Source organism: Megalops cyprinoides, chromosome 7 (genome assembly GCF_013368585.1).
Source record: "Megalops cyprinoides isolate fMegCyp1 chromosome 7, fMegCyp1.pri, whole genome shotgun sequence".
Taxonomy (NCBI): domain Eukaryota; kingdom Metazoa; phylum Chordata; class Actinopteri; order Elopiformes; family Megalopidae; genus Megalops; species Megalops cyprinoides.
In genome coordinates, this window is record NC_050589.1 from 31307845 (window position 1) to 31333016 (window position 25172).

Genomic DNA, 25172 nt, shown 5'->3' on the forward strand with positions numbered 1-25172 from the left:
TGATTAATTCGATACTTCACGCTATCAAAAACCACGTCCCTAACTTTCAGGAGAAAGACAGCTAGCAAGTAACTATGCAATGACGTTCACATTCTCCAAACATGCTCATGTTCGAATTGGATTAGCGCTCACAAACAATTATATTTTGCGATTGGATAAAAACTTTGAAGACGTGACGTTGTTGAGTTTAGAAACCTCGTCCGAGCTGTCTATCTGCTCCCCTTCTACTTCCAGGCGGTCTCTGATAGGCCGTAGAAGGGTGTGGTTAGGAAATACAGATTTCTCCCCTGTCATCTAAATGGTTGTGCCATTGCGAGAATCACACCCCAGCACGTCAGCAATTGGCGGAGCGTTATAGCGTGCTCGGCGCGATGGAAATATAGGGACAGTGAGTGGATGGATGACCGAAGGCGTGGTCGTGTAGCTGAAGTGTTGAAAGTCCTGTTGGTTCCCTGACAGGGCGAGGGGTGGAACTGTATCGGAACATGGCGCTAGTAGAGAATGAAGACGGGTGTAGGCAAGGAAATCAGGAAGACCCTCAACCACGGGGACCCGGCAGGGGTGTACCCCGATGGGGTCCACAGCACGCAGGTGCTCGAGAGCTTGCGTCTTTATATTCACCAGGTAAGGAAGATAACTATCTGGCTAACTATTCAGACGGAGACAGTGGGCGTCACCATCAGGTAGCTGTGCTTTCACGAATCCGTGCTCGGCCGTGACTTGGCAGTTGATCGTTGATTCACTGCTCTTTGGTGTTTAAGGTCAAGTGAACAGAAACGCGTGCTTGTCTGTCGTGTACCGTTATATTATTTCCCAATCAAAGTCTTACAAGTAAGCATGAGAGAGCAAACTATATACACCCTGTTTTCGTATGTAGCTGACGTTAGCCAGACTGAATAGCTAGCATTATTAGCTAGCTAGCTCGCTGTATGTCGTGCCGGTGTCCTGACAATCTGAGAATACCGGTTTAACTATTGTAATGTTAGTTGGCTAACAGTTCGCAGTGCAACTGAAATAACTAGGTCGCTAACAAGCCCTTATTTTTCGCTTAAAACAGTATGTGGTGACAACTGTAAAGGCTATCTAGTTAGCTAGCTAGTTAACTGCCTGGATCAGTGACATTTAAAAGTGTAGCTAAGTTAACTAGCTCAGTTTACAAATTGAGTAATCGAACTCTGTTTCGTTGAATCTGAAAATGTAGCTAGTATGCTAACTAATATGTTACTCTGGGGAAAGTTATTATTCATCCAGTAATTTGGAGATGAATTGCCTCAGTTACTGTAGCTACCTGCAGAAGATCCAGAAATTAGTGGAATATGGTTATATATACAGTAGGTTACGTATCAAATTACAAAACATGAAAAATGTAAAACATGCTTTGAAAAGCAGGTTGTGGCACGGAAGAGGCAGACTAGCAACAGTAACGTGTATCGGAAACCATGCTATTTATAGTGTTATTTAAGGTGACAAGTATCCTAGCTACAGCGGGGTATTGTGTGCACCATAACAATGCTAGACATCTTGTTAATATAGAAGCTGTTAACAGTATATTTCAATTTGTGTCCACTTATGTTGAATTATGCTGGTTTTTGGAATAAGTCATTGTCTTAACATTTACAGAGACTGGATCGAGTGCTTCTCTGCACTTCTGTGACCAACGAGACATCGAGTTAGTTATCTAAGCAATTTTTGCTGTCTGATACAGTCTTGATACCACTTTAAGGAGGGATAAAAAAAAAAAAAAACATAGTTTAGAATTTAGAAACTACATCTTTGACTTAACATGCTACATCTCCACTGATATAGACTAAGGCACTCATCTGGGATATATGTATATTTGCCACATGACTTTTTCCAGTGTAAGAGCACCATACATCACGATTTTTGAAAAGGGCGGGTCAGAGCCATTGTCATTTTTTACAAATATTCACTAACTTTATGTACTAATAATTAAGAATGAACTCATTTTCAGATGGACTGTTAACGTTACTGTCTGTGTATTAATGTCTAGAGTAGGCTATACCAAGTCAGTGATAGCTGACTCTTCGCTATATCGCAGGTGTGTGTCAAGTGTCCCTCTTTGTTTTTTCACTGTCACATCGGAAATATGGGTATCTAAGGAATGTTTTAAATATGTTAATTTATCAAGCTTGGATATTTAACATTTCAGTAAATAATTTGCACTCTCACACGTTATACATCACAAAAAAGAAGTGTTATAGACTTTCTTTTAGGACACGTCCCATTGCCTTCAGTGTTAGGTCTAAGGGGTTGGAGTTTTAGCATGTATATGTCCAGTTACTCCAGTAATCGTGACAAAAGCTAGGCAAAGTTGCAAGGGTAAAAGCTCCAGTTAGGGGCTGGAATCCTAGCTTGGTAGTCCACGAATTAGACCTCTGTCTCATTAGGTAAGCTGCCTCATTTTTCTCTGAAAACATGACTCTTTAAATTTGCGGGACACTCCTGCACTATTGTTTGAGCTGGTGTGAAGCAACACGCAGGGAAATTTGTCTTCCAACCCGAGACGTCGTCCTCAGCTAGCAGCAGATGTTATGGCAGAAGGCTGTGCAGTGGAAGCCAGGCCAGTATTTCTGGGCCGGCTGCATTTTGTTCAGATGAGCGGTGTCACCCAAATGCTGCCTAAGCAGGTTGGAAAGAGAGATGTAACCTTATATCCAGCTTTTTAATATTTTTTTCATATGTTTGGAATGATTTAGGAACAGTTGTAATGTGATTTTTCTACCTGGGCCATGTGTTAGTACTCTGAAGTCAAGTCTGTGAAAGATGTATGTTCTTAGATTTTTAAGGGTCTAAGCGCTGATATTAAATTAAATTAAATGTTAAAATGGTCTCAGTGTAACCCAATGGACCATTTTTTTACTCTTCTTTGTTCTCAGATTTCACAAAGAATGTGTTTTCACAGCCATGCTCACAAGCTTTATGCCCCTTTTTTGGACTGGTGGCATGGTGGTGCCACAGCTTTTAACAGTACTAGCATTTTACATGAAACACATCCCAGAAATGTGTTGCCGGATTAGGTTATCTCAGTCTAAGTGAAGACAACACTTTGCAGTTGACTTCATTATTGAGCAGATAGATGTGTTCTCTCTCCCTCTGACTCCCAATAGGAAAAAGGTGCCAGGAATGGATCAGTGTCGTCCTCTGCTTTTCTCTCATGGCCTTCAACTTCTGCCACCTCCTTGCCAACTTCCACCTGAGTCACATGTGGTACATCCTGATGGGCATAGGTGGGTACAGATGGCTCATTAGCTTTACTGGAAACACAGCCATCCATTGGGAATTCCTCTCTAATTGTAAGTCTTTGGTGGTTTAACTGAATAAAGGTTGCCAACTCAATAAACCCATTTCACTGAGGAAGGCAATTTGAACCTTAGCATCATCTTTGTAAAGTGATTTGAGTGTGGGTCCTTGATGAATATAGGTGTTTAATTTTTTTTTGTATCAAAGCCCCTGTGTTCTTAACCTGTATGCTCAAATAAGACCACAGTCCACTTCTGTTGGAAACAAATGCTCATGCACACACATGCCTGGCTGAAACACACATACTCATTTTCAGTTTTAAATTTAAATTTCACTTTACCTAAGGTTTCCGTACAGCCCACAACACATACTGCAGAGTTTTTTTTCTTTTTCCCCATGTTGTCATGAAATGGCATTTTGGCTGCTTTCTCCTTAGCATAATGGATATTGCTTAGCTTTGGGCAGTGAAACATGCTGGACACTTAATGACTGGAAATGAAGGAGTCACAAATCCTTGTCTGTGTCTGTCTTAGTTGCAGGAATCCTGACTGCAGACTTTGCCTCTGGGCTTGTCCACTGGGGAGCTGACACCTGGGGGTCTGTAGATCTGCCCATTTTTGGAAGGGTGAGGAACATCATTTTCTGGTTTACTGTCTCCAGAGGCCCTGAAAAGTGCTGTGCTGAAACAAACACACACAGAAGTTGCCCCCCAATGTTAATGTATATTTGTTGTACAGAAAAACCGATGGACTATGTTTTGACCTCTCTGGTCTCTGTCAGGAATTTGTGAAAACATTGTCTGTTATGTTGTACAACAAAAATCCACCAACATTTGTGTGCAGGTCATACTGTTTTACTCGGTTTCCCATTTGTCCTGCACCTGTGACAAATTTGAATGTGTCCGCATTCATTCTGCTCTGCAGGAGAGGAGTCACTTGCCCAGATGAGGAGTGCTAGGCCTGTTGACATGAGTCACCACAGACTGAGTACTCCCCTCTTTTTGTCCCAGGATGGTGCAGTCAGGGTGATCATTAAAACATGTTTGCAGTTTCCAACTACCACTCAGCAGACCATCAGAAAGATCTTGTCACCTTTCACGTTTAAAGGCATTGGGTGTTATATTGAGTAATCTTCCTTGCGTTCTTATTAAAATATGAACATTGGTGGGACGTCTGGTCCCGTCAGTCTTCCTGTGGAGTCTCAGCCCCTGTTTCTCTGCTTCAGAGAAATAGGTTTCCTGTAGGCTAGCCCTGGGCTAACCTTGGGTTCCAAATTTCCAAGAACCGTGGATTTGATAAGACATGTACATTTCAATTTTGCTCTTTGGTTCCTAACTTTCGCATATTTCAGTCGCGCTCCTGAGTGAAAAGCAGTGAGCATTTTACAGTCCATAAAAGTTTCACTTACCTGCTAGGACCTGCTATGCGGACCTAACGACACGTCATTTGTTATGCAGTACGTCAGCAAACCATGTGAGAAGAGACACTTCTGTTTACATCCTGGACCATGGCTGACCGCAGCAAACGCTCGAAAGTTTGGCTTAGCTTCACTAAAAAAGAAAACGACAGCAAAATGCAACACCTGCAGTAAGGATATTTTATGCAAGGGAGGAAGCACCTCCAATATGGCAAAGCATTTACTTCAACACAGCGTGAATCTGAAGGAATGCACCGTGTTTGATGTGTTGTGGTCTCCCAGCCACAGTAACGCCCCAGATACAGCTTACAGTACAACGTTAACAGTAGCAACATCTCACGCTCAGGTACAAAACACAGCAGTGTTAATTAAACAAAGTTAATTAAACAATCTCACGTTGCGGCTTTCGCAAGCACACAAACTACAGACAATCTGTGCTGTTTCGCAAGCATAATCATTTATTCTAACTACGCGATTGGTGTCGGTTATTCTATGAATTATTTGTTTCATTGTTAATCAAGGAGGATAAAGGGGAACAGGTTGAAAGTATTGATAGATTTAAAGGTAGTGTTTGGGCTTCCCCTGTTTCCAGCTCACCCGCAGCCACTGTGGGTATGATGAACAATAACTAGCTAGCAAGCCTACCGTATATCTAGCCCATCCATGTATGCTAAAAAGTAGCTCGCTAGCCTGTATTGGGCTATGATTAAAAGTGGCTTGCTTGCCTACCCTATAGCTGACCTTTCCGGGTATGATAAAAAGTAACTGGTGAGCCTGCTGTCGGGTATGAAAGTAGCTAGCTAGCCTTTTTGTGTATGATAAAAAGCAGGTAGCTAGCTAGCTAGCTAACTAACCTGCAGTCAAGAAACTGTTTATGTGTTGCTTGACAGTACGTGTAAATGTAATCCTGAAGGAACTATTTTCGTCAGCGGAGCCGAATAAATGACAAAAAACATAATTTTGTTGTCTCAAATTATCGTTATTTGATAAACAGCCTTGTCTGTAGAACTGTGATGAGTTGACAGTTTACTGATTATAGCCTAAATGTGCCAAGAATAAAGGCAGGCTAATTTTTGTTCTTGAAATATTTGTTTTTTTTCTTTCCAAAAAATATTGGAATCAGAACAGAGATCCGATAAGAACCGGACTCGATAAGCATAATCGGAATTTGATAAAATTGAAACGATACCCAACCCTAGTTTCCTGGAAACCATTTTCTCAGCTCTGTTTGTTTTCTGGTTCCCCTGTTGGCCCCTCCCTTGCGTTCCTCTCCGTTCCACTGGAGCTCACCCCGGTATCTCTGGCCCTCCCAGGCATTCATTCGACCATTCAGGGAGCACCACATCGACCCCACCGCCATCACCCGCCATGACTTCATTGAGACCAACGGGGACAACTGCATGCTGACCCTGGTCCCATTGGCGCACATGGCCTTCAGCTTCCTCACCCTGTCCCCCGGTGAGCACCAGCCGTTGGTTTTGTTTGGATAGATGTGGCCGTGTTGAGACAGACTGCTGGGACACTCCCAGCCCTGGGCTAACCTTGTTTATCCTCCCCAAACACAACATGAAAAAAGGCAAAATCTGATGGGTCTCTGTTCATTAAAGCTGCAGTGCACTTTGTCTTTAAAGAATTCTAGGTTTATGTTTTTAATGCAAAAAAATTAGTGAAATATGCAACACCTGAAAAATGTGGCACTTGCTAAAATTCATAAATAGAGGCCTTGTTGACAGCGGAACCAGAAAAGGTCTTATTTTCTGTCCTTTCCCTCTCTGCAGCGGAGCTGTACCACAAGTACCCCTGGGACTGCTACGTGTTCGCCTTGGCCATCTTCGTCACGCTCACCAACCAGATCCACAAGTGGTCGCACACGTACTTCGGGCTGCCTCGCTGGGTGACCTTCCTGCAGGACTGTCACATCATCCTGCCCCGCAAGCACCACCGCATCCACCACGTGTCCCCACACGAGACCTACTTCTGCATCACTACAGGTCCGGTCTCCAGGGCAACCAGCTCAGCCTGGCTCCGCCTGCAGCTCATCACACTTCTCTCAGGAAATGCAAACTGATCACGCCCTACTATACCCCAGTACACACACACTCACACACTCACACACACACACACACACACACAAGCACATTTTCACTGGTTCTATGCTGGTGAAATTTGTATTTACTGTGTCAGAGAGTCAGTCTGATTAATAGAGTGAAGAAGCCCAGCATCCACAGATAAATGAGCTCGTATTTCTGTCCCTCCACTGAGAGATCACAGCTTTGGCTGACTTCACAAAAGCCACATGGTACATAATGTTTATGGGATTAATTCAAGTGGGAAATGAGTAGGTTTGTAAAATTGCTGCCTAGTGATGCCTATGATATTATCTCATCTGTCTGGCAAACAAGCATAAAAAATATGGAAAAATAACAAGGACAACAAAACTCTATTGCTGTGGAATACTTGGGAAGAGAGACTAGTTACAATTTATTAAACCCATCAAGGGTGAACTGCTTCAGGTTGTATACACCAGTACAGCTTTATGGTGTAGCTCTGCAATGTAAAATTAAGTGTGAGAAATTATAGATGGTTTTCTTTTAAAGCTAATATGGTATAAACGGTGAGTTCTCCCTGTGTTATCTGGATGTAGACTTTGCCTGAAGACATGAATTTGCTGGAGGCCATTGCAGTAACCACAAGGGATGGCCCTCTGTCCAGACATTTTTAAGATTGCATTTGATCTCCTGTTGAGGCTAAATTAAAACAAGCAATTTCCCAGTCGTATGATATTAGCAAGTATTGTCTTGTGTTTTGTGTGGTGTATCTGTTACTCCTCTAGGCAGACTCACTAATGAAATCTCTCTATATTTCCCACCAGGCTGGCTCAACTACCCTTTGGAGAAGTTTGGCTTCTGGCGCAGCCTGGAAGACCTGATCCAGAGTGTCACGGGAGAGAAGCCCAGGTCTGATGACATGAAATGGGCTCATAAGAAGTAACTCTGCCTGCTGACAGCGCCCCCTACCTCGGAAGACTCCCCTCCCGCCTCTCCCCTAGCCCAGCTGGCCTGCAATGTCTTTGCTCCCAACTTTAGAGATATAGATTAATCTTAACCAATGTATTGTTGATGGCATAGCTTTAGATTAAATGCCTTTAGTTTGCTCAGTTAATCCTGGTCATGGTAGCCAACATTAGAGGAGTGGTTTTTAAAACCTCGCAAAGGCTTGGAGGGGGCTGTGCTTTGCTTGGATGAAAGACGCACAGAAGCTCAAGACGGGATCCCTCGGCCCCCATCCAGCGCTAACCCCTGGTGGCATCCTCCCCACCCGACCCACCCTCTCAACTGGTGTCAGAGTTCAGACAGAAAGCCATTGTCCACATGTGGTGAAAAAGCCTGGGTGAACTTTGCCCTGCTTCACGAAGACGCAAAAATCAGACGTTTGACGTTTTTATCTTTGCTTTCTAGAGCGAGGAGTTCTCCTAAACTGATACTTGAAGAACAAAACGGCTTCCCGTCCAGTCTCTGCTTGTTTTCTTCAGAGAAAATTTTGAAACGGCTGAAAGACAGTGGCTGAGATGGAGCCAGTCTTTCTTTTTTTTTTTTTGTGTGTGTCCCACAGACCCTGGCCCTGGCATTCATCTCTGTCCTTCACTCTCACAGATGGGGCCTAACAGGGTTATGTCCTCCTCACCGGGCCATTATCCTGGAGATGTTGAGTTGCAACCCAAGTGTGTATTCATCTCATCCCCTTGTCCGGACGCACGGCGTCCATCATATGCAGTTCTGTTGAAGCAGCCTTACGCACAGCCGTTGCAGTAGACTGTCCGCCTCGTCTTACTTTACAGAGCGCCTTTTCTTTGCACGCCCGCGCAGCTGTCTCTTGACTCGATCTCGGGTTCTGTTTTGCGTCAGAGCATATTCGCCTTACACCTGCAGCCTCCACACCCCCCCCGTTCACCTGAGCACCTCTCGCCTCACTTCAAGTCCCGACTCGTAGATTCGCAGCACTCGGACCCGTGACCCCGCTGCCAGTCCGGTTCATTTCCAGAACAGCTGAGAGAGAGAGGCTGCGTTCCGGGGCTTGCAGCATGCAGGCACTTTGTCTGCTCCCTGATGCATCAGTTCGGTACAGTGGAAACCAGTTTGCTATTTGTGCATTAGAGACTGCGGTCAGCTTCGGATTGATGTAGCTAGATGAGAGGCAAATGAGTAGCTGGAAGGTTATTTAGCTAGGACTATGCATTTTGCTTTGAAGTGAATGTCTTAAAGGGAAACCTCAAAGAGCTTTGCATGGCTGATTGTCTGATGTTGCGGATGCTTTTTTTTTTTTTTTCCTTTTCATTTCTGATTGCGGCTGAAATGCCTTTTTACCCCCACACACAGAACACGCCGCAATATCATATGTATAGTAAATAAGCAAATAGTACGCAAGTAGAATGCTGACATGGTTGTGGTGCCCTTATCCCAACTTCATGCTGAAACATCCCCTTGCAAAACATGATCTTTATTAGAGAAGCAACACGCTAGGAAAAGACATTGTAGAAAAAAGTAAGGCATTTCATTACAAAGACCAGCACACCTTCTCCCTGGCCTAGAATTTTCATTCTTAATGGTTCTGTTTCCACAGCATGGTGATGCTGTAGCCATTTTGGATGGACGCCAGTTATGTTACTTACCAAATGTCATCATACCTTCCAGTCATTTTTTTGTGATACTGCTTTTTTTGGGAAAAAATGCATGTTAAAGGCAACTTTAAAGTTCTGAAGCCAAAATTCCTCAGGTTTGAAATTAGATTAATTATGTACTGTTAAGCAGAATGCATTATGCAGGCATTCTGGTGAACAGAGGATATTTGGACAGACATCCAAGTAGTGTTTTACTGTTCCACTGTCACTAGCAGTGTTGGAACTTGCCCTTGAATGTTGAAAATGTAAATTGGCAAGGTTATAATTGTACTAAAACATTCTGTGTGGTCATACAGACCTTACACCCCCTGCTTTGTCAGGTTTTAAATTGAAATTTTCCATTAGGATATTTAAAACGTATGAAGATAATCTTGAATCAAAATTGGATGGTAACGCTATTTGAGCCTTATTATCAGCATGGCAGCATGGCTGCAGTAGCCACGTTACAGTAGCAGTACAATGGTAGTAAACAAAACAGTAATCCTTCAAGTGTTTTTGGGTAGCAGAAAACCCTTGGAAATATTTGAAAAGGAGAAGTTGGATGAACACAAAAATGTGATGTTTTATGATGTATATCTACAGCTAACATGTACAATCGGCCATACCAAGTGGTGTCCTTTAAGCCTAGAGCTCTTTCCATCTCCATACTATCAGCCAGCAGGCATCATAGACTGGATGGGTAGCCTTGGGCTCTTTTTATTAATTATATGCTTAAAATTTGCATAAAACATACATTTTTGATTTTTTTACATCCAAGACTTCCCTAATAAATAATGAAATGTTTCTTCATTCCTGATTATAAGCCAGTTATATGGTCAGTCAGAGAATTGCTTGATGACATTGGCTTTAGTTATACAAGTGACTATTTTTTTGAATAGGTAAGTAGCTATGTAGATAGGCTAGCCAACAGGGGGATATCCTCTCCTTTGTAAGATCACACTCAAACTAATTACTTGAACAGTGGGTCGGAATTCGGAGTGGCATAGGTTGGGGCACTTTTTTGTATAGCTGGAGCTATAGGGATGTTGCACAATTGAGCTTTTTGCATTTGCGAAACCATGTCAGCCTACATTCAGCTGTCTTAAATTGATGTGCCAATTCATTTTCCACAAGGAATTCATATAAACCCACTGGATATACTATCCAAGATGACTTATGATGGTAGTCTTGCGTCTCTGTGGGCTGGAATTGGGTATACCTTTCACTTACAAAAAGAAAAAAGTTAGTTTGATGTAAATTTTTTTGGTTATTCTATAGAGCCACAGCAGCCATTTCACAGCCCTTTGAAAAGTGGCCTGGACTGCCTTTGTATTACATATAACTCTTTAAATTTAAAGATCTACAAATGTCAGAAAGAAATCTTGCACATTCTACCAGGTACATCTAAATATGGCAGTAGATCAGTTGCTTAACATGTCTGTATTGGGTTTTTTCCAAGAAAAACAAACAACAATATACTTCGTTCACCTTTTATATCACTTTTGTGCAGGTTTTTTGAACTTATAACTAGCGTAACTGTTCAGTGGAAAGTGCTGGTTGTCAATCAGAGTTTAACTCCTTATCGTGTATTTTAAGAGAAGCAGTAATATGAAAAAAGATGCAGAATGACAGCAATTATAATACGTCTTAAGCACATTCCAACTGGAAAAAGCAGAACAATGCAATAAGGATTAACTGTTGGATATGTAAGAGCACAGTTAATCACTGGACTTTTTTTTTTTTTTTTTTACAGTCAGGGTTTTTGCAAAGGCTTTATGTAGTATGGGAGCATTGTCACCCAGTTGAGCTCTTACACCAAAATACCTGAATATTGTGGGAAAATAAAGCTATAATCTTAAAACAAAAAATTATGGAGCTAGATGAAAAGGAAGGATCCTGATTACTGTTGAACATCTGGTGTGTTCATTGATGGGGACAAGATTCTAAATTCCATTCAGCATTTTGAATTCTAACTCAGTGACGGACACTGAAGTCAACTAAACTCTTACAAGTGTTGTCGGAGTAAATTTGTCTGATTCACTTGATTGGCCTTTAAAACACATATTTGTAGTACGCCGTTTTACTGTTTAAATTGATTTGTCCTCCTTTTTGAACCTGAAAGGAAAGCATATTTTTTGTAGTACATTAAAGGAGGATAATTTAAATATTCATTAGAAACTTGTAACTTACAGGCTGTCATAACCTTTGTGCTGCCATACAGAGTGTTTTTATGACAAGTTGTAAGGACAACATGAAACGTGTATAATAGCTTTTGTCTAAATATCAATGTTTAATAGGTCAAAATGTTAAGAATATCCAGGAAGTACGTGGTGAGGTATTATGGGAAAAATGTTACATGTTAGATAGGAAAATGTTGTTTGATGTGGCTTGGAATATTGTTGGGGAATGCTTTACATGAAATGAGAGGTCAGTGTTCTGTTCTTACTGACTTTTAAATTACTTTTTCCAAAAACAAAGAGTCAATTTGGGGTATATTTGACCACCAAGCAATTTAGCATTTTATTAACTTCTAATTCTCCTATATGAGAATATGTCCCTTAAAACTTAATAATTCATTAACTTAAATATTTACTGTTGTACTAACTAATCATATTTTTGTGTAACAATCTCGATTTGGTTTGATTCATGTTTGTTTTAATCTCTGAAATGTTTTCTCAAATATCACATTGATAGCAGAAATGCACTTGGTTTTGAAATAAGTGATTCATAGCTTCTTGTTTAAGATAAAGCATACCTGGTATTTGTCGAAGGGATTAAAGCAGTGACCGTGTGGGTTTTGTTGAAGTACCTTTGGACTGGTTGACTTTTGTAAATATCAGAAACAATGCCTTGATGCCTTTTTGTTTTCTTCCCTTGGGGAGACTGTAATGTTACAATGTATATATGCAGTATATTTATAAGGAACTAAATAAACAAATGTGTACTGTCTTTTTTTTCATTTTGTCATGTTTACTGCATTATCAAGGATATCAAATGGCTTGTTTTCATATGAATGCAGTTTCTTTCATAACTGTGGTAAGAACCGTCAATTGACTCCCTTGACTATGTGAAACCCAGGATGGATTGGAGAATGATTTCTCTCATATTGTTGGTCAAGTATGGCCTGTGCCAGTTCCTTGTGTCTGAATGTCTTACTGTATGTCCAGTTCAGTGAGGGTTTATTTCTGTTTGCAATGTTCACTGACAATGCATGTTTTGACAGGTGGGACACTAAGTAGAGAAAATAGCAGATTTTTGTATGAAAATATTTAAACTTGTATAGAAATTCATCTACCTACAGCAGGTATTCTGTATATTTGTAATAGAAAGTATCTTTCATTTAACTGTTGAGAAGTTTACCTTCATTTACCAGCTGTGCACTTCAGTGAGTTTTGTCTTTAAAATAACGTGCTGAAACATGTTTACTGGAAGGAGAAAGTACAGTATATTCTAGGGCTATAAAATATCTCTTTACAGCTGCATCACCTAGACACCATGGACATAGCGGGATATTTAGGCGGCAATACATCGAACTTTTCAAACTACTCAGGACCCTTTATGCGTAAAAAAGAAAAAAACAATATTCTCCTTGTGTTACATGTAGACAGTTAAACACAGGTGCTTTTCATTGTTCTCATTGTTAAATAAGCTGTAGGTCTTGGTAGATTCTTGGTTTGCTAGCTGACTAATTGCTTGTGAATTTCCGTGAAGAAAATGACATGGCAATATCTTTGGTTAATAAATGAAGAGTATATCATGCATCATAAATGTGATGTTTAACAGTGACAGAAAGCAAAAGTCCATGTAGGTGCTGTCTACAGTTATGCTAAGAATCCTTTGCTATCATTTTGTGTTTCTCCAAATGCTTAAGCCGGCTCCACCTGTAACGCAAAGAGTAATGAGTCACCTGATATGTAGTTTTGTTGTAGAATCTACACATTTTCAGGCTGGCAGGAGCAGGGCAGTTTAGGGTGCAACAATCCCTGTGCCCTCATTCACAATTGCTCCCTAATAGTATTGGGACATGATTCAACATGGTGGCAGCAGACTCCTGAGCACCCACCCATTTAAGGCCTCACGCCTGTTTGCTGTATCTGTTTGCTCCAATATTCATCCAAAATTCATCCCATGATTCCTTTGGCTGTAGAGCTTATTTCCAGCAGCAAGACCACTTAATCTGGCAGTGCCCAAATCATGATGGCAGTATCTCCTTCAGTGTGGAGTTTTTGAACCATCAGGAACCGCAGGCTGCCACAGTAACCATGTATAAATGTAATATGGAAATAGACTGTGGTTTTCTGTAAGCTGTTTCCTGTAGAAACACAGTAAGACTCAGAAGAAGATGTAGTGCGAAAGGTTGATACTCAAAACGCATAAACAGCAAAATGGGGAATTTGGCTTTATGTGGTGACGCACGTTGTAACTGTTGCTTCCATGAGCCCCCAGTTTTGAAACTCATGTCTTGTGTCACACTGATGCTGCCAATTCCTCATTAGCCCACTCAAATTGTGTCAGGGTCAGTCACCATACACTTTCTTGAGTAATTTAAGTGGGCAGGAGAAAACTGGATCCATTTTGCCAAGGTACTGTATGCAGGGAATTTCCTTGACTGACCTGCCACAGAAGAAAAGTGGGGCTCACACACACACGCAAGCTAAAGGCAACAGCAGGATTTCATGAGATGGTTGAAAAGTATGAGGTGGTGGTGTTGTAAATACCAGAGGAAATGATCAGCTAATGGGACTTCTCTGTTTTAGTCTCACACATGGTCAACTCTGACTTTACTGAGTCATTTTGTGGCTACCAGTTAGGTCTTCATTTGGTGTATGAAATCTTTTTTTTAATGGTGTATGCCTTTTTCACCTTTTCAGTTGCCTTTTATTCTCTCTTTTTTCTAGTTGCTGTTTATGTATGTCTGTGTGAGAGAGAGAGATGGAGAGAGAGAAAGAGAGAGAGAGACAGAGAGAGAAACTAGTAAGTCCAGCAGAACCTACCCAGCAAGCCCAATGTTTACTTACAAGGAACTGCATCTGAGCACCCAGGCAATGCAATATTTTTAGATGTCCCTCAATGCTGGGTGCCCAGAGATAGTTGCTGCAGCACCCCCTGGGAGCTGGTTTGGTTATAGCAACACCACTTTAAAATAAGACCATAATTAAGTGGGGTGACGTGAAAGGCTGAGCTATGCATACTGTTTGATGAAAAAACGGTACCAAAAACATTGAACTTTATCCTGCTTGAGGCCTCAGTTTTCTTTCTGGGTTACTGCTTCCCTGTTACACAAAATCAAGATTCACATGACTTATTATTGAAGTTGAATAGGCAGTGGTGTGGTATAGTGGTAAGGAGCAGGACTTGTAACCTAGAGGTTAGTGGCTCAGTTTTCAACAGGTTAATGATTGAGCAAGGTACCTAACCTGAATTAGTTAAGTAAATATCTAACTAAAAACTGATATGTGGACTATGTAAGGCCCTCTGAATAAGAGAATTTGATATGTAAATAATGATATGACTATCTTCAAAGTCAACATGCTTGGGCAATGTAGGTCAGTGTGAACAATAAAGCACTTCAGTGTTTTATTGTCGGTGGAACTGATTGAGGAACACCCCATATATCACAACATGACAAAGAATAACTATTTGTCAAGAATCATGAAATGTAATGCTTGGTGAGATACTACTTGTTTTAGAATTGAAAGGTACATTTGTCTTGATGTGCCAATTCATAAACAAAAACAAAAGGAGGGAACCAGTATCTAATTTCACATATCAATCTTGTCTCTCGGTGCTGTTAATTTTTCTACCTCACAGACACAGTGGGTTGACCTGTAAGGGGCTGTGTAAATACTTAGTAGTGTTTCCATCCTGAATGATGCTAAAATGCTCATTTGTCCAGAAGCATCTTCTGTGCCATTTCCACAAGTTGTGTTCATGTAAAAGGACCCTTTCTGCGTGTCTGCTTGGTTCACCCAGTCTCTTTTTGCTGCCATTAACACTGCCTTAACTGAGACATTCAGCATATGCCTGTTTGATGCACTTCACCCCAGGACACTGATAGCTTTTCCAGGTTGTAACTGCTGCTATGGCTCTCTTTGGGTTTGAGCAGCAAAACAGAGTACGCACAAAATAGATCACATGTAGCTAACAACATGTGCCATTTTTATTTGTGCCAAGTAGACTATGGCGTGTTGCTAGTTGCTACTTTTATCAAGATACCTCTGTAAAATTATGTATAGCCCCCTATGGTTAGAAGCTTAAGTGGTAAGTACCATGAGGTTATCTAGTTTCAACTATATAGGTTACATAAAATTAATGTCCATATTTTTAAACTAGTACCAACATGTTCTGGCTCATTAACATGGCTGGCAAGTTAAAGTTATATAAAACTTGCTTTCTTTTTCATGGTTACTATATAGTGCTGACTGCATTAACACTTACAATGTCATGCCTACCATATCAGGTATATTCCTTACCATACCTTAGCATCATACTTGCACATATAGCCTACCATAGCGTGCTAATTCTAATGAGCATTACCATACTACCCAGTTCACATACTACGCAGTACAGTACAGTACAGTACAGTACAGTACAACTTGCCCCTCATAATATAAATCATACTGTGTATCTTGCTCTTGTATACCTTAAAATCACTTTAATGAATCTTCTGAAATATTAATATTTAGTTTTATGAAAAGTAACTTTAGTGCTGCTATATGCAATTAAAGTTTCTCTTAAAACTTTAACTTTCTAGTTGCAGTTAACATCATGCACGGTTGCACAGGGGCATGGTAGCGTGCGCGTTCCCGCTTTACAGCGACAAGATGGCGGTCGCCGCCGGATCAGGTAAATGAATTTCACAATGTGACAAATAAGTAACCACATGATTATTATATTTTACATTCTTGATTGTGGTGACGTAATTTTCCTTAAGGTTAAGCAGCAGGCATGCTGCCTTGCATCTGTTTTCCTAATCGTTGTATGGAGATTATGGGTGTGGAGCTAGCTAGCTATTTGTTTTATTTTGCGGGCGCACGTTCAACAACATCAGGAGGCTGGCTGGCTAAGGAGGCTGACTAAGCCATTGTCCACAGAGGTTTAGTTTGGTAGCTAACCAGTCTGTCAGTTATTGCATAAAACACTCAAGTCATTCCATCGCGGCTTGTCAGATGAGCAGTTACAGAGGCAAATAGCTAACGAGTGTAGCTACTGTAGTCGCTCAACTGCCGCGTCATTCGGATGCATTGTTAGCGAGACTGACCCAATCTGCTAGCTGTAAAATCCTTTGCATTCTTGTTAGCTAGCTATATGGATTCTTAGCACTGTATTTTGCACTTCGGATACGGATAGGTGATTAGCGGCTTGGGGTTTGCGTTCTTGTTTCTGGAACGTAACTTTGTCAGTGGTAATAGATTAGCTAATATCGTAACTTAACACTGCAGGTCTGTGCGAGCCTAGAAGTAAACAATCTGTCGATGGCTACCGTTAACCTCAGATCATCCCAGATTTTAGCCACTCATTGTGGCCTAGCTTGCAAGATACCTAGGCATTTTATAATTACAGCTGGCCGGCGTGGATACAAGAAACCAATTTTTGTATTTGTCATCAACTTACTAACCAGCTGTCTGCACTTGTGTCATCAGTTAGCCAGTTAAGTTGTTGGATGTTAGTCTATCCCTGTTGTTGTGATATTGTTGAAATAGCTATCTGACATTAGCTACCTTACATTTTAAACCCTATACAATAGCTAGCTATAGCTGACGTGCTTGCAAGGTGCAATACAGTATGTGCAGGCAGCACAGTAAGAAGTGTCTGTGCTCAGATTTCGGTTGCCTGTCCGAACGAAATTATGGTTAGAGGCTTGTCATTGCTCTCGGAATAATTACAATAATTAATTATCTGTTGAATTTAGCCAACTCCATTATGCTTAACACTGTCTCAGGGTGTTTTAAGTTGTGTCAGGGCAAGGAGAAACACGACACACACAATACCCTATTGTATGGTGATCACGACCACATTTATGCAAAAAAGGTTACATGTGTGAAAACATCTTGCACACGTTCACACTGGAAGATCATCTTCCACGCAACAGGCTCATTTTACATACTTCTTTTGACCGATGGCTGATGTGACCACTTTAATATAAGCATTAAGTTTCAATGTTAACTGTAATGCAGGTCATGTTCGCAACCCTCTGTGGTGTTTTCTTTTCAGGAGAGAATAAACGAGCAGTAGCCTAAATATATAAACCAAAGATTCTGGAATTTTTCTGGTTAAGGGTAGTTGCCATAGAAAAACACTTGTCAACCGTAACAATGCAGTACTTGAATGTATTAAATGACATATGACAGGCATGTTTGATGCAGATCAGTTTATTACAGTGAACAGTAGTTGTAACAAAAGAGAATAAATTTGGTGATTTGAGGATGGCTGTGAATGTGCATGTGTGGACACAGAGGTCTGAAATGACTTTGTCACTGATTGAACCATTCAGTGAATTTTTTTTGCCGAATGTGTGTGTGTGTGTGTGTGTGTGTGTGTGTGTGTGTGTGAAAGTCTCCATAGCTCACAGAATCCATTAGCACAATGGGACGGTATTCCCATCGACGCAGGAATCCTGTCGGTGAAGTCTTTGCATTCTCCTCATACTCTCTCTGGAGAAGTGCATATGCATGACCTGGGGTGTCTTTGACCAATCAGGAGCCTGGTGTATGAAGTGAAAAACATTGGTTTAGAGACAGGCTGGTGTTGAAACCTGTGAGGCATTTCTTCCTGTCGCATCTCCGCCAGTGCCTGAATACCAGCTGCAGGGTCTTTAACTGGGAGCCATCCTTCACTGATGTTTCACCCCTTTAATCCCAGAACATCTCAGGATGGTGGGGCAGCGGTCAGGGACGTCTCCCTGCCGCTCCCTGCAGCTGGATTTAGATGGTCACTAAGTGGCTTCTCGGTTCCCCCTAGCTCTCGTCTCTTCTTCACAGCCAGAGCCAAAAACTTCCCTTTTCTGCTTTTTCAGAGAGATCTTTTAGGACTTTTTTGACTTTGGCTGACATGAAGCCAATGTCTCTCAGGAAGCGCTTGGTTGAGAGGCACACAAAGCCACGTTAGCCGACTCAGCTGTTCTGTCCCTTAATTACAGTTTTTGATATTTTATTGTAGCCTGTCCCTTTAATGTTATTGATGATGGAATATAAAATGTCATAAAATACTAGATAATTTTGATGCAGTAAAACCGCCTGCATCAAAACAGTTGAGACTACAGTGTTTATGTTAGTACTGATGTGACAGACACTGACTTTAGCATGTTACCTCCTTAGTGCCTGTTCACAGAATTTCCAGCCTATATAAAGCAGGTGATAATTCAGTTATATTTATGCCTTTAACTTGTCAGATGATTTAGAAAAAAATGACCTAGAATGTTTTGTATTTCCAAAATCAAGGCATGAATAATAATCACTGTACTCTGTTAGCAGGAGAAAACAGGAAGCTTCTGAAACCATGCACATTGTCTTGGATTCTGTCTGTGGATCCTACATTATTATTACATAATTATTACATAATACCTGAGCAAATAAAAGTGACAGAGCTCAGTAACGTTGGGCCCATAGGTGGAAACCCAGGGAAAAGATAGCAGCCTATGGTTGCTGTCTTTTATGTGAACATAAGAATGTGTAGCAGGGCTTAGATTAGCACTTGAGCCCAATGCTGAAGCCGATGTCACCCGAGGTCCCAGTCCCTGGAAATGGGTCTTTAATGTAGTGAACCAAATGGACCTCTGGGTTTGCTGCATTGACATTGAGGGCCACTGTTCAGAAGCCACCATTACAAAAGGCATGTGGTTAAACACAAAGCCCAATTGCAGTGACCTACACATTGTCAGTATGCACTGTTGTGTTTCCTGTGCGTCTTTCCAGGCGTGAAAGTTCCCCGCAACTTCCGGCTGCTGGAGGAGCTGGAAGAAGGACAGAAGGGCGTGGGAGACGGGACGGTCAGCTGGGGCCTAGAGGACGACGAGGACATGACACTCACGCGCTGGAGAGGGATGATCATCGGGCCACCCAGGGTGAGCTCTGGGGACCGTGCCCGGATGTCCCGCCAGCCCCTCCCCTCTGGGACTCCCAAGGGAACAGTCCCGAAACAGTCACCGTCCTCCTGTTTGGACTTTGTGCCAAGAACCACTTTCCTTGTGGAATTCCAGATTTTTGCTGAGTATCCAAATGCGATTTCCCAAACCACAATGCTTTGAATTAATGAGGCAAGCTTGTATATACACGCAGCATATATATCAGCTCCCTTCTTTTGACAAAGTGGTTGAAGTTTTATAGGTCTACCTATAGTTCTAATGAATAGTTTCCTTCATGTCTTAGCAAGTGGTAGACCCACTCGCACTCCCCCAAATGCCATGTTTGCGGGATGCATGTCAACTTGGTGTTTTGAGTCAACAGCAGCTGTGTCCATATTTTTAAACATAAAAATGTTCTTTATCTGTGGAACGTCAGTTCCAATCTGGTGTATGTTTGGTGTGGTGAAGTGGGGTTTTCCAAAACTGAAAATATGTAGAGCAAACACAGAGTAAAGAAATAAGAAAACAATTGTGCTCATTCCAGTGTACTTTATAAATTTTACCCCTTACATAATTAGTAAAACATAAAATGCTAATAAATGTAGATTGCTACTACTGTGTGCAGAATTCAGATTGCTCCTCTCTTGAAAATCTTATTACCGAATGCTCCCATTGTAAAATTCCATCCTTTACCGGCTTCAGGAGTGTGTCATAATATTATTGTATAAATCAGTGTTGTGACACTCGGTATCTCCAAAGCCACGTGTATGTTGATTTTTGCTCCGACCTCTGCCCTTAATCACTTACTTAACATAATCGTTTAGGCATTCTTAACATTCCTGAAAATGGTAAATCGTTTCCGGAGACTATATTTGTGCCATATTCCTGAGAAATATTTTGCTGTTACGTATTCTGGGAAGTGCATAACTGTAAACGTGTAGCAGACGGACTGACTGAGGCACCCATGCCCTAAGCAGTCGTTTTCATAAGCCATGATGTAATTCCTGAGTTGAAGTGAGGTGGTCCCCGGCTCTCTGTTCAGAACAGACTGCTGTGATGCCCTTGACCCCGTGCTCTTTCTTCTGGCTGCAGACCATCTATGAGAATCGGATGTACAGCCTGAAGGTGGAATGCGGGCCCAGATACCCAGAAACGCCTCCCTTTGTCCGATTTGTGACTAAGATCAACTTGAATGGCGTGCACAACTCCAACGGTGTGGTGAGTAAGGCCGTGGGCAGGGAGTAATTACGCTGTCAAGATCATGATCCTGCTGTTCAAAAGCAGCTCAGGAGGCAGCTTGCAGAGACAGTTTCCTCTCAAAATTTCACTTTATGAAAGTAGATGGATTAACTGCAAGGATGCGTGAAATGTTTTGTTCAAAATACAAACAATTTATTTCTTAGTGTTACTGGCTGCTTGTAGAAGATTGATGTATATGTTGATGTGTTCATAATGGAGAAAACATTTGTACCTGCAGTACAAGTATAGGCCATTGTCTGCATATGAATAATGAACCTGACAAGAGGGCTTTTGGCTGGAGCTGAAATGGATTGGGAGGCTGAGGAGCAGATAGTGGCCCCTTGCATGATTTATAGGAGATGGTAAACTCAGTCTCCATTGACCACACGTATTTTACACAAACACAGAATTAGACAGCACAGTATGCTTCACACAGAGTCTGGGCACTAGTAGTTCTTGCCCAGAGCAGTTGTGTCAGATGAGAGGGCTTTAGTGACTATTTGATGTGGAGGGGAGCAGGTGATACGGAACTGAGAGGAGGGCCCCTTTGGGGAAGAGTATTCCAGGGGGGCATGCTGTATGTCAAGCAGTCAGTGTCCGTTCTGATTGGCCCAGACACCCCTATGTGACACATCTGGGCCAATCGCAGACGCGCACTCACATCTCTGGCCTGCCCCCAGGTGGATACGCGGGCGGTGTCAGCCCTGGCCAAGTGGCAGAACTCCTACAGCATCCGGGTGGTCCTGCAGGAACTGCGACGGCTCATGATGTGCAAGGAGAACATGAAGCTGCCCCAGCCCCCCGAGGGACAGATCTACAGCAACTGATCTCCAGCTACTCCTCCTCCTCTTCTTCTTCTTCTCCTCTGTCTCGTTTTTCTTCATCCTTCACTCACTTCCCTCCATTCAGCTCCGTACATGCACGCACACATGCCGATACACACACGCACACACACACGCACACGCACACTGGCAGCAGCCTTTCCCCTTTATCTGCAAGACTCTGAATGTCCAGCCCTGCCGCACCCTTGGCCCCACCCCCATCTGTGGAGCTCTCGCTGGACAGAACGGAAGATGCAGACGGAGTCCGCAGTGCAGACCACACCACAGCCAGACCATTCAAATACTGTACATCTTACTAATCTTTTTTTATTATTATTTGTTACAAATGCAGATTGTACAATAACATAAATAATCTTATTGAGTGTATTAGGAGGTGTGTTGAGTTTTTCAGTGGAGGAGAGGAAACCTGTAGCTATAAAGGTCATATAGCCACATGGCCCTGGCAGCCTGTGAAGGAAACAGTTACATATGTGGATATTGTTCAGCGCTGAATGTCAGTTGAAAATGTTATGTTTTTATCGCAATCTAGTCCGTAACAGATCTATGAGAGCTTGAGCTCTTTGTCACAGGCCCACAGATTAGTGTCTTAGGTTGAGTGAAGATGGCTACTCTGACAGAGAAAGCTGGCAAAGTCAAAGAGACACCGCCTTCATGTAGTATGGAACTGAGTTGTGGATTTGTTCAGAAGGATTCAGGGGGAACAACGTACTAATTCTGTATGTGGACAGTTCACGGTCCCTGATGAGAGACACTCTCCATTTGCTGTGTAAACATGTTTATTCTAGTGTGACGAGGCTGTTCCCAGTCCGCAGTGATGGGCAAGCTCTCCATTTTGTCATTGAATCTGTACTGGACATTATGTAACATAAGGCCTACTGCTCGTTCTGGAAAATACTGATGGGAAATTCTTTTTTTTTTCCTTTTTTTTTTTTTGGTCCATCCAATAAAAAAAATTGTTCAATTTCATTTCTCCGTTTCAGCTGCTGTGGAGAGCATTTGACTTTTGAACCTTGAACCCACCCTGACCTCCACCCCCAACTCGCTGAGGTCACAGTGACTAATAAACGGGCTGGAGTGAAGTGACTCTTCCCATCGCGCCAAGCTCACAGTCAATCCAAGCGGGCCGTGAAATCGTTACGTGTCACAAGCGGTTATCTGTAGAGACAGGAAGCAGTTCTCTGAAGTTGATGAATTGTATCGGGAATACAGTCTTCAGTATTAGTTCCTTATTAATAAATACCACTTTGGAATAATAACAGCCACCGTAGTGAGTTTGACTGTGCGTTTTATCTGCATTGGAGGTGCTGCGTGAGTGGGTAGATAAAAGGAGAGGAATGGCTGAATGCCTCTGCCAGCTGAAGCTGTTTATCAGTGTAATTTATGGCAACTCGTGTCTGGAACATCAGGGCACTTGAGCTGCCAGAGCAATCAACAGATCGTCATAACTAGGCCCTTGTAGAGGCTGCAGGGCAGCCGCTGACCTTGTTATACATTGGAGAATGTGGTAAATGCACCACGCTGCGGAGTCGGAGAGCATCAGAGATGCAAGCAGTAGTTTCTCTTTTCGCAGTGGGACTGGTAGGGGTTAACAGACATGTATGAGCCTCCAACACTAACGCATGTTCTTGTATATTGTGTTAGCAGGCATCATCCAGAGCGACCTTTCATATGTATGCCATCTATTTATGCAGGTTAATTATTAAATGACACAATTTAGGTTAACTACCTTGCTCAACGGTACGATGGCACTGTCCCACCTTGGATTCAAATCTGCTTCCTTTAGCCTACAAGGGTAATCGCTAGACCACTCTACTGCATTTTGTCATACTCTGTGGGTAACGGAAAGCGTAACAGTGTGAAACCATCCCATTTTCTATGGCTGTCACACAGAACTGAAGGACCATCTCGTGTGCCCAGGCTAGCCTGGCAGGATGTCGTGCATCCCGTCTGCTGGGTGTTGCATAGATGACTGCTCCGTCTGGATATGCATGGGCATTCTTAATACTTTCCTTTCCTTTCTTTCCTGTTAAAAGATTATGTTATGAAAGGATGCTTATGTACATGTACGGGTCCTGGAATGCTCAGGACACGACCCGCTTGCAAACGTTCTGTTCCGTTTTGTTTGTACAGAAGAATATGTCACAAGGCGCATGGCCACTGAGCGCTCTATCAATAGGCATCGTGTAACAATAACGGCTCAACTTTGACACAGTAACACAGACTACCCATTTATGCCGGAGGGGATCACACGGCAACCACTGCTCCTCGGTGAACTCGCACAACCTGCAGCATTGTACACTCTGTTACCAGTCATTTGACTCCTTCTCAGACTGGCTTGCAGCGGATTAGGGTATCACGGTGAGGAAAACACCTCATTAGTAACCAATAACATTTTTTTAATTCCCCCGCGGTTTACAGAGGCAAAACAGGGTGATGACAGCACTGCCGTTATAAAAATGAGGTCAGCTTAAAGGTTTCCCCATTTATGTATGTTATATGAAATGACAGGTATTTCCCACCAAAGAAATGCCTGTTAAATGTATTGTCTGTCTTTACATTATTGACATTTAGCAGATGTTATGCAGAATGTTACATTTTATCTGCTTATACAGCTAGATATTTACTGAGGCAATTCTGGGTGAGGTACCTTGCCCAAGGCCCAAGGGTACAACAGCAGTGCCCCAGTGGGGAATAGAACCGGCAACCTTTTCGGTTGTGAATCGTGGTCCTTACACTATGCTACACTGCCGCCCCCTGTCTGTCTTATTGTCCTTATCCTTATCCCCAGATGCACTTTACAAATATAGTTTTTTTTCATATCAGTCGAGCAGTACGGTGGTTTTAGAATGAAACCAGGACCTACCACGTGTCAGGGTAAAATGTTCAGGTGACCCTCAGTGTGGCCCTCGGTGTCGCCGCCCACATGGCAGTGGGCTCAGTAGTGCTGTTGTGGGTGTTGAAGTGTGGTTGAGTGCCGCCCGCTGCCAGGGTATCGTATCACCGGTGATCACATGCGAAATGCCTGCAGTGCCGTTCTGTGCTCTGAACATTTGGTCCAAACATCTCGTGGTTTTTCTCCGACAGCTGAATAATAGACAAAAATCATGCCAAAATTCATCTGAGGGTCCTGAACCTGAAAATGTCTGAAATATTAACAGAAGAAACATATGTGTGTTTACTGAATAAGCCATTAAAAGGCAGTGATATCCATGCATTTTCACTGGAAGATCTCCATCCCTGATGGCTACTGGGCCCTAAATGTGCACTGTAAGTACAGTTAGATAGCTAGGCCTGCTGAAGGATGAGTTAGCTTTGTGCTTTTCTCTTTTACTTGTGTCTGTGAGGGGTTTAGAGATTCACAAACTGGTCACATCATACATAATTATCATTATAACATGTACATGTAACTGAACACGGGGATAATTAGAAGGTTTTCTACTGCATTTGACAAAATGTTTATTCCATCTAGTAAATAAAATAAAATGGGGTAGGTTCATCATGTTTGAAAATTCTTCTTGATTGAGAAGTGCCCATCTACTGTTCTTTGCCATCTGATGGCCTTGCAGCAATCTCACAATTCTGTTCACAAAATAGTTTGTTTTGTTACTTACCAGTAGTTTTTTTGTTGATTTATCTGCAAAATTAGCCATTTTGGACATGTTTTATATATATACAGCCTTTGCCTGTCCCCTGA

General features: G+C 42.1%; 1 protein-coding gene across 3 annotated transcripts; it reads left to right on the forward strand.

Moving 5' to 3' along the window:
- Positions 1 to 473: 473 nt before the first annotated feature.
- peds1 (plasmanylethanolamine desaturase 1) lies at positions 474 to 22412 on the forward strand. 3 transcript variants are annotated; one of them, XM_036532915.1, is made up of 8 exons: positions 474 to 624; positions 3129 to 3248; positions 3795 to 3886; positions 5991 to 6152; positions 6473 to 6668; positions 19249 to 19397; positions 20490 to 20615; positions 21317 to 22412. In XM_036532915.1, the coding sequence occupies exons 1-8, from the start codon at positions 486 to 488 to the stop codon at positions 21461 to 21463; spliced, it is 1131 nt and encodes a 376-aa protein (XP_036388808.1). In that variant the 5' UTR covers positions 474 to 485; the 3' UTR covers positions 21464 to 22412. The 3 variants fall into 3 exon arrangements, with proteins under 3 accessions (XP_036388808.1, XP_036388805.1, XP_036388807.1); XM_036532912.1 differs by lacking the exons at positions 19249 to 19397; positions 20490 to 20615; positions 21317 to 22412 and adding an exon at positions 7550 to 11834 and having other exon boundaries at positions 5991 to 6135; positions 6456 to 6668; XM_036532914.1 differs by lacking the exons at positions 474 to 624; positions 3129 to 3248; positions 3795 to 3886; positions 5991 to 6152; positions 6473 to 6668 and adding an exon at positions 16123 to 16180 and having other exon boundaries at positions 21317 to 22404.
- The last annotated feature ends 2760 nt before the right edge of the window (positions 22413 to 25172 follow it).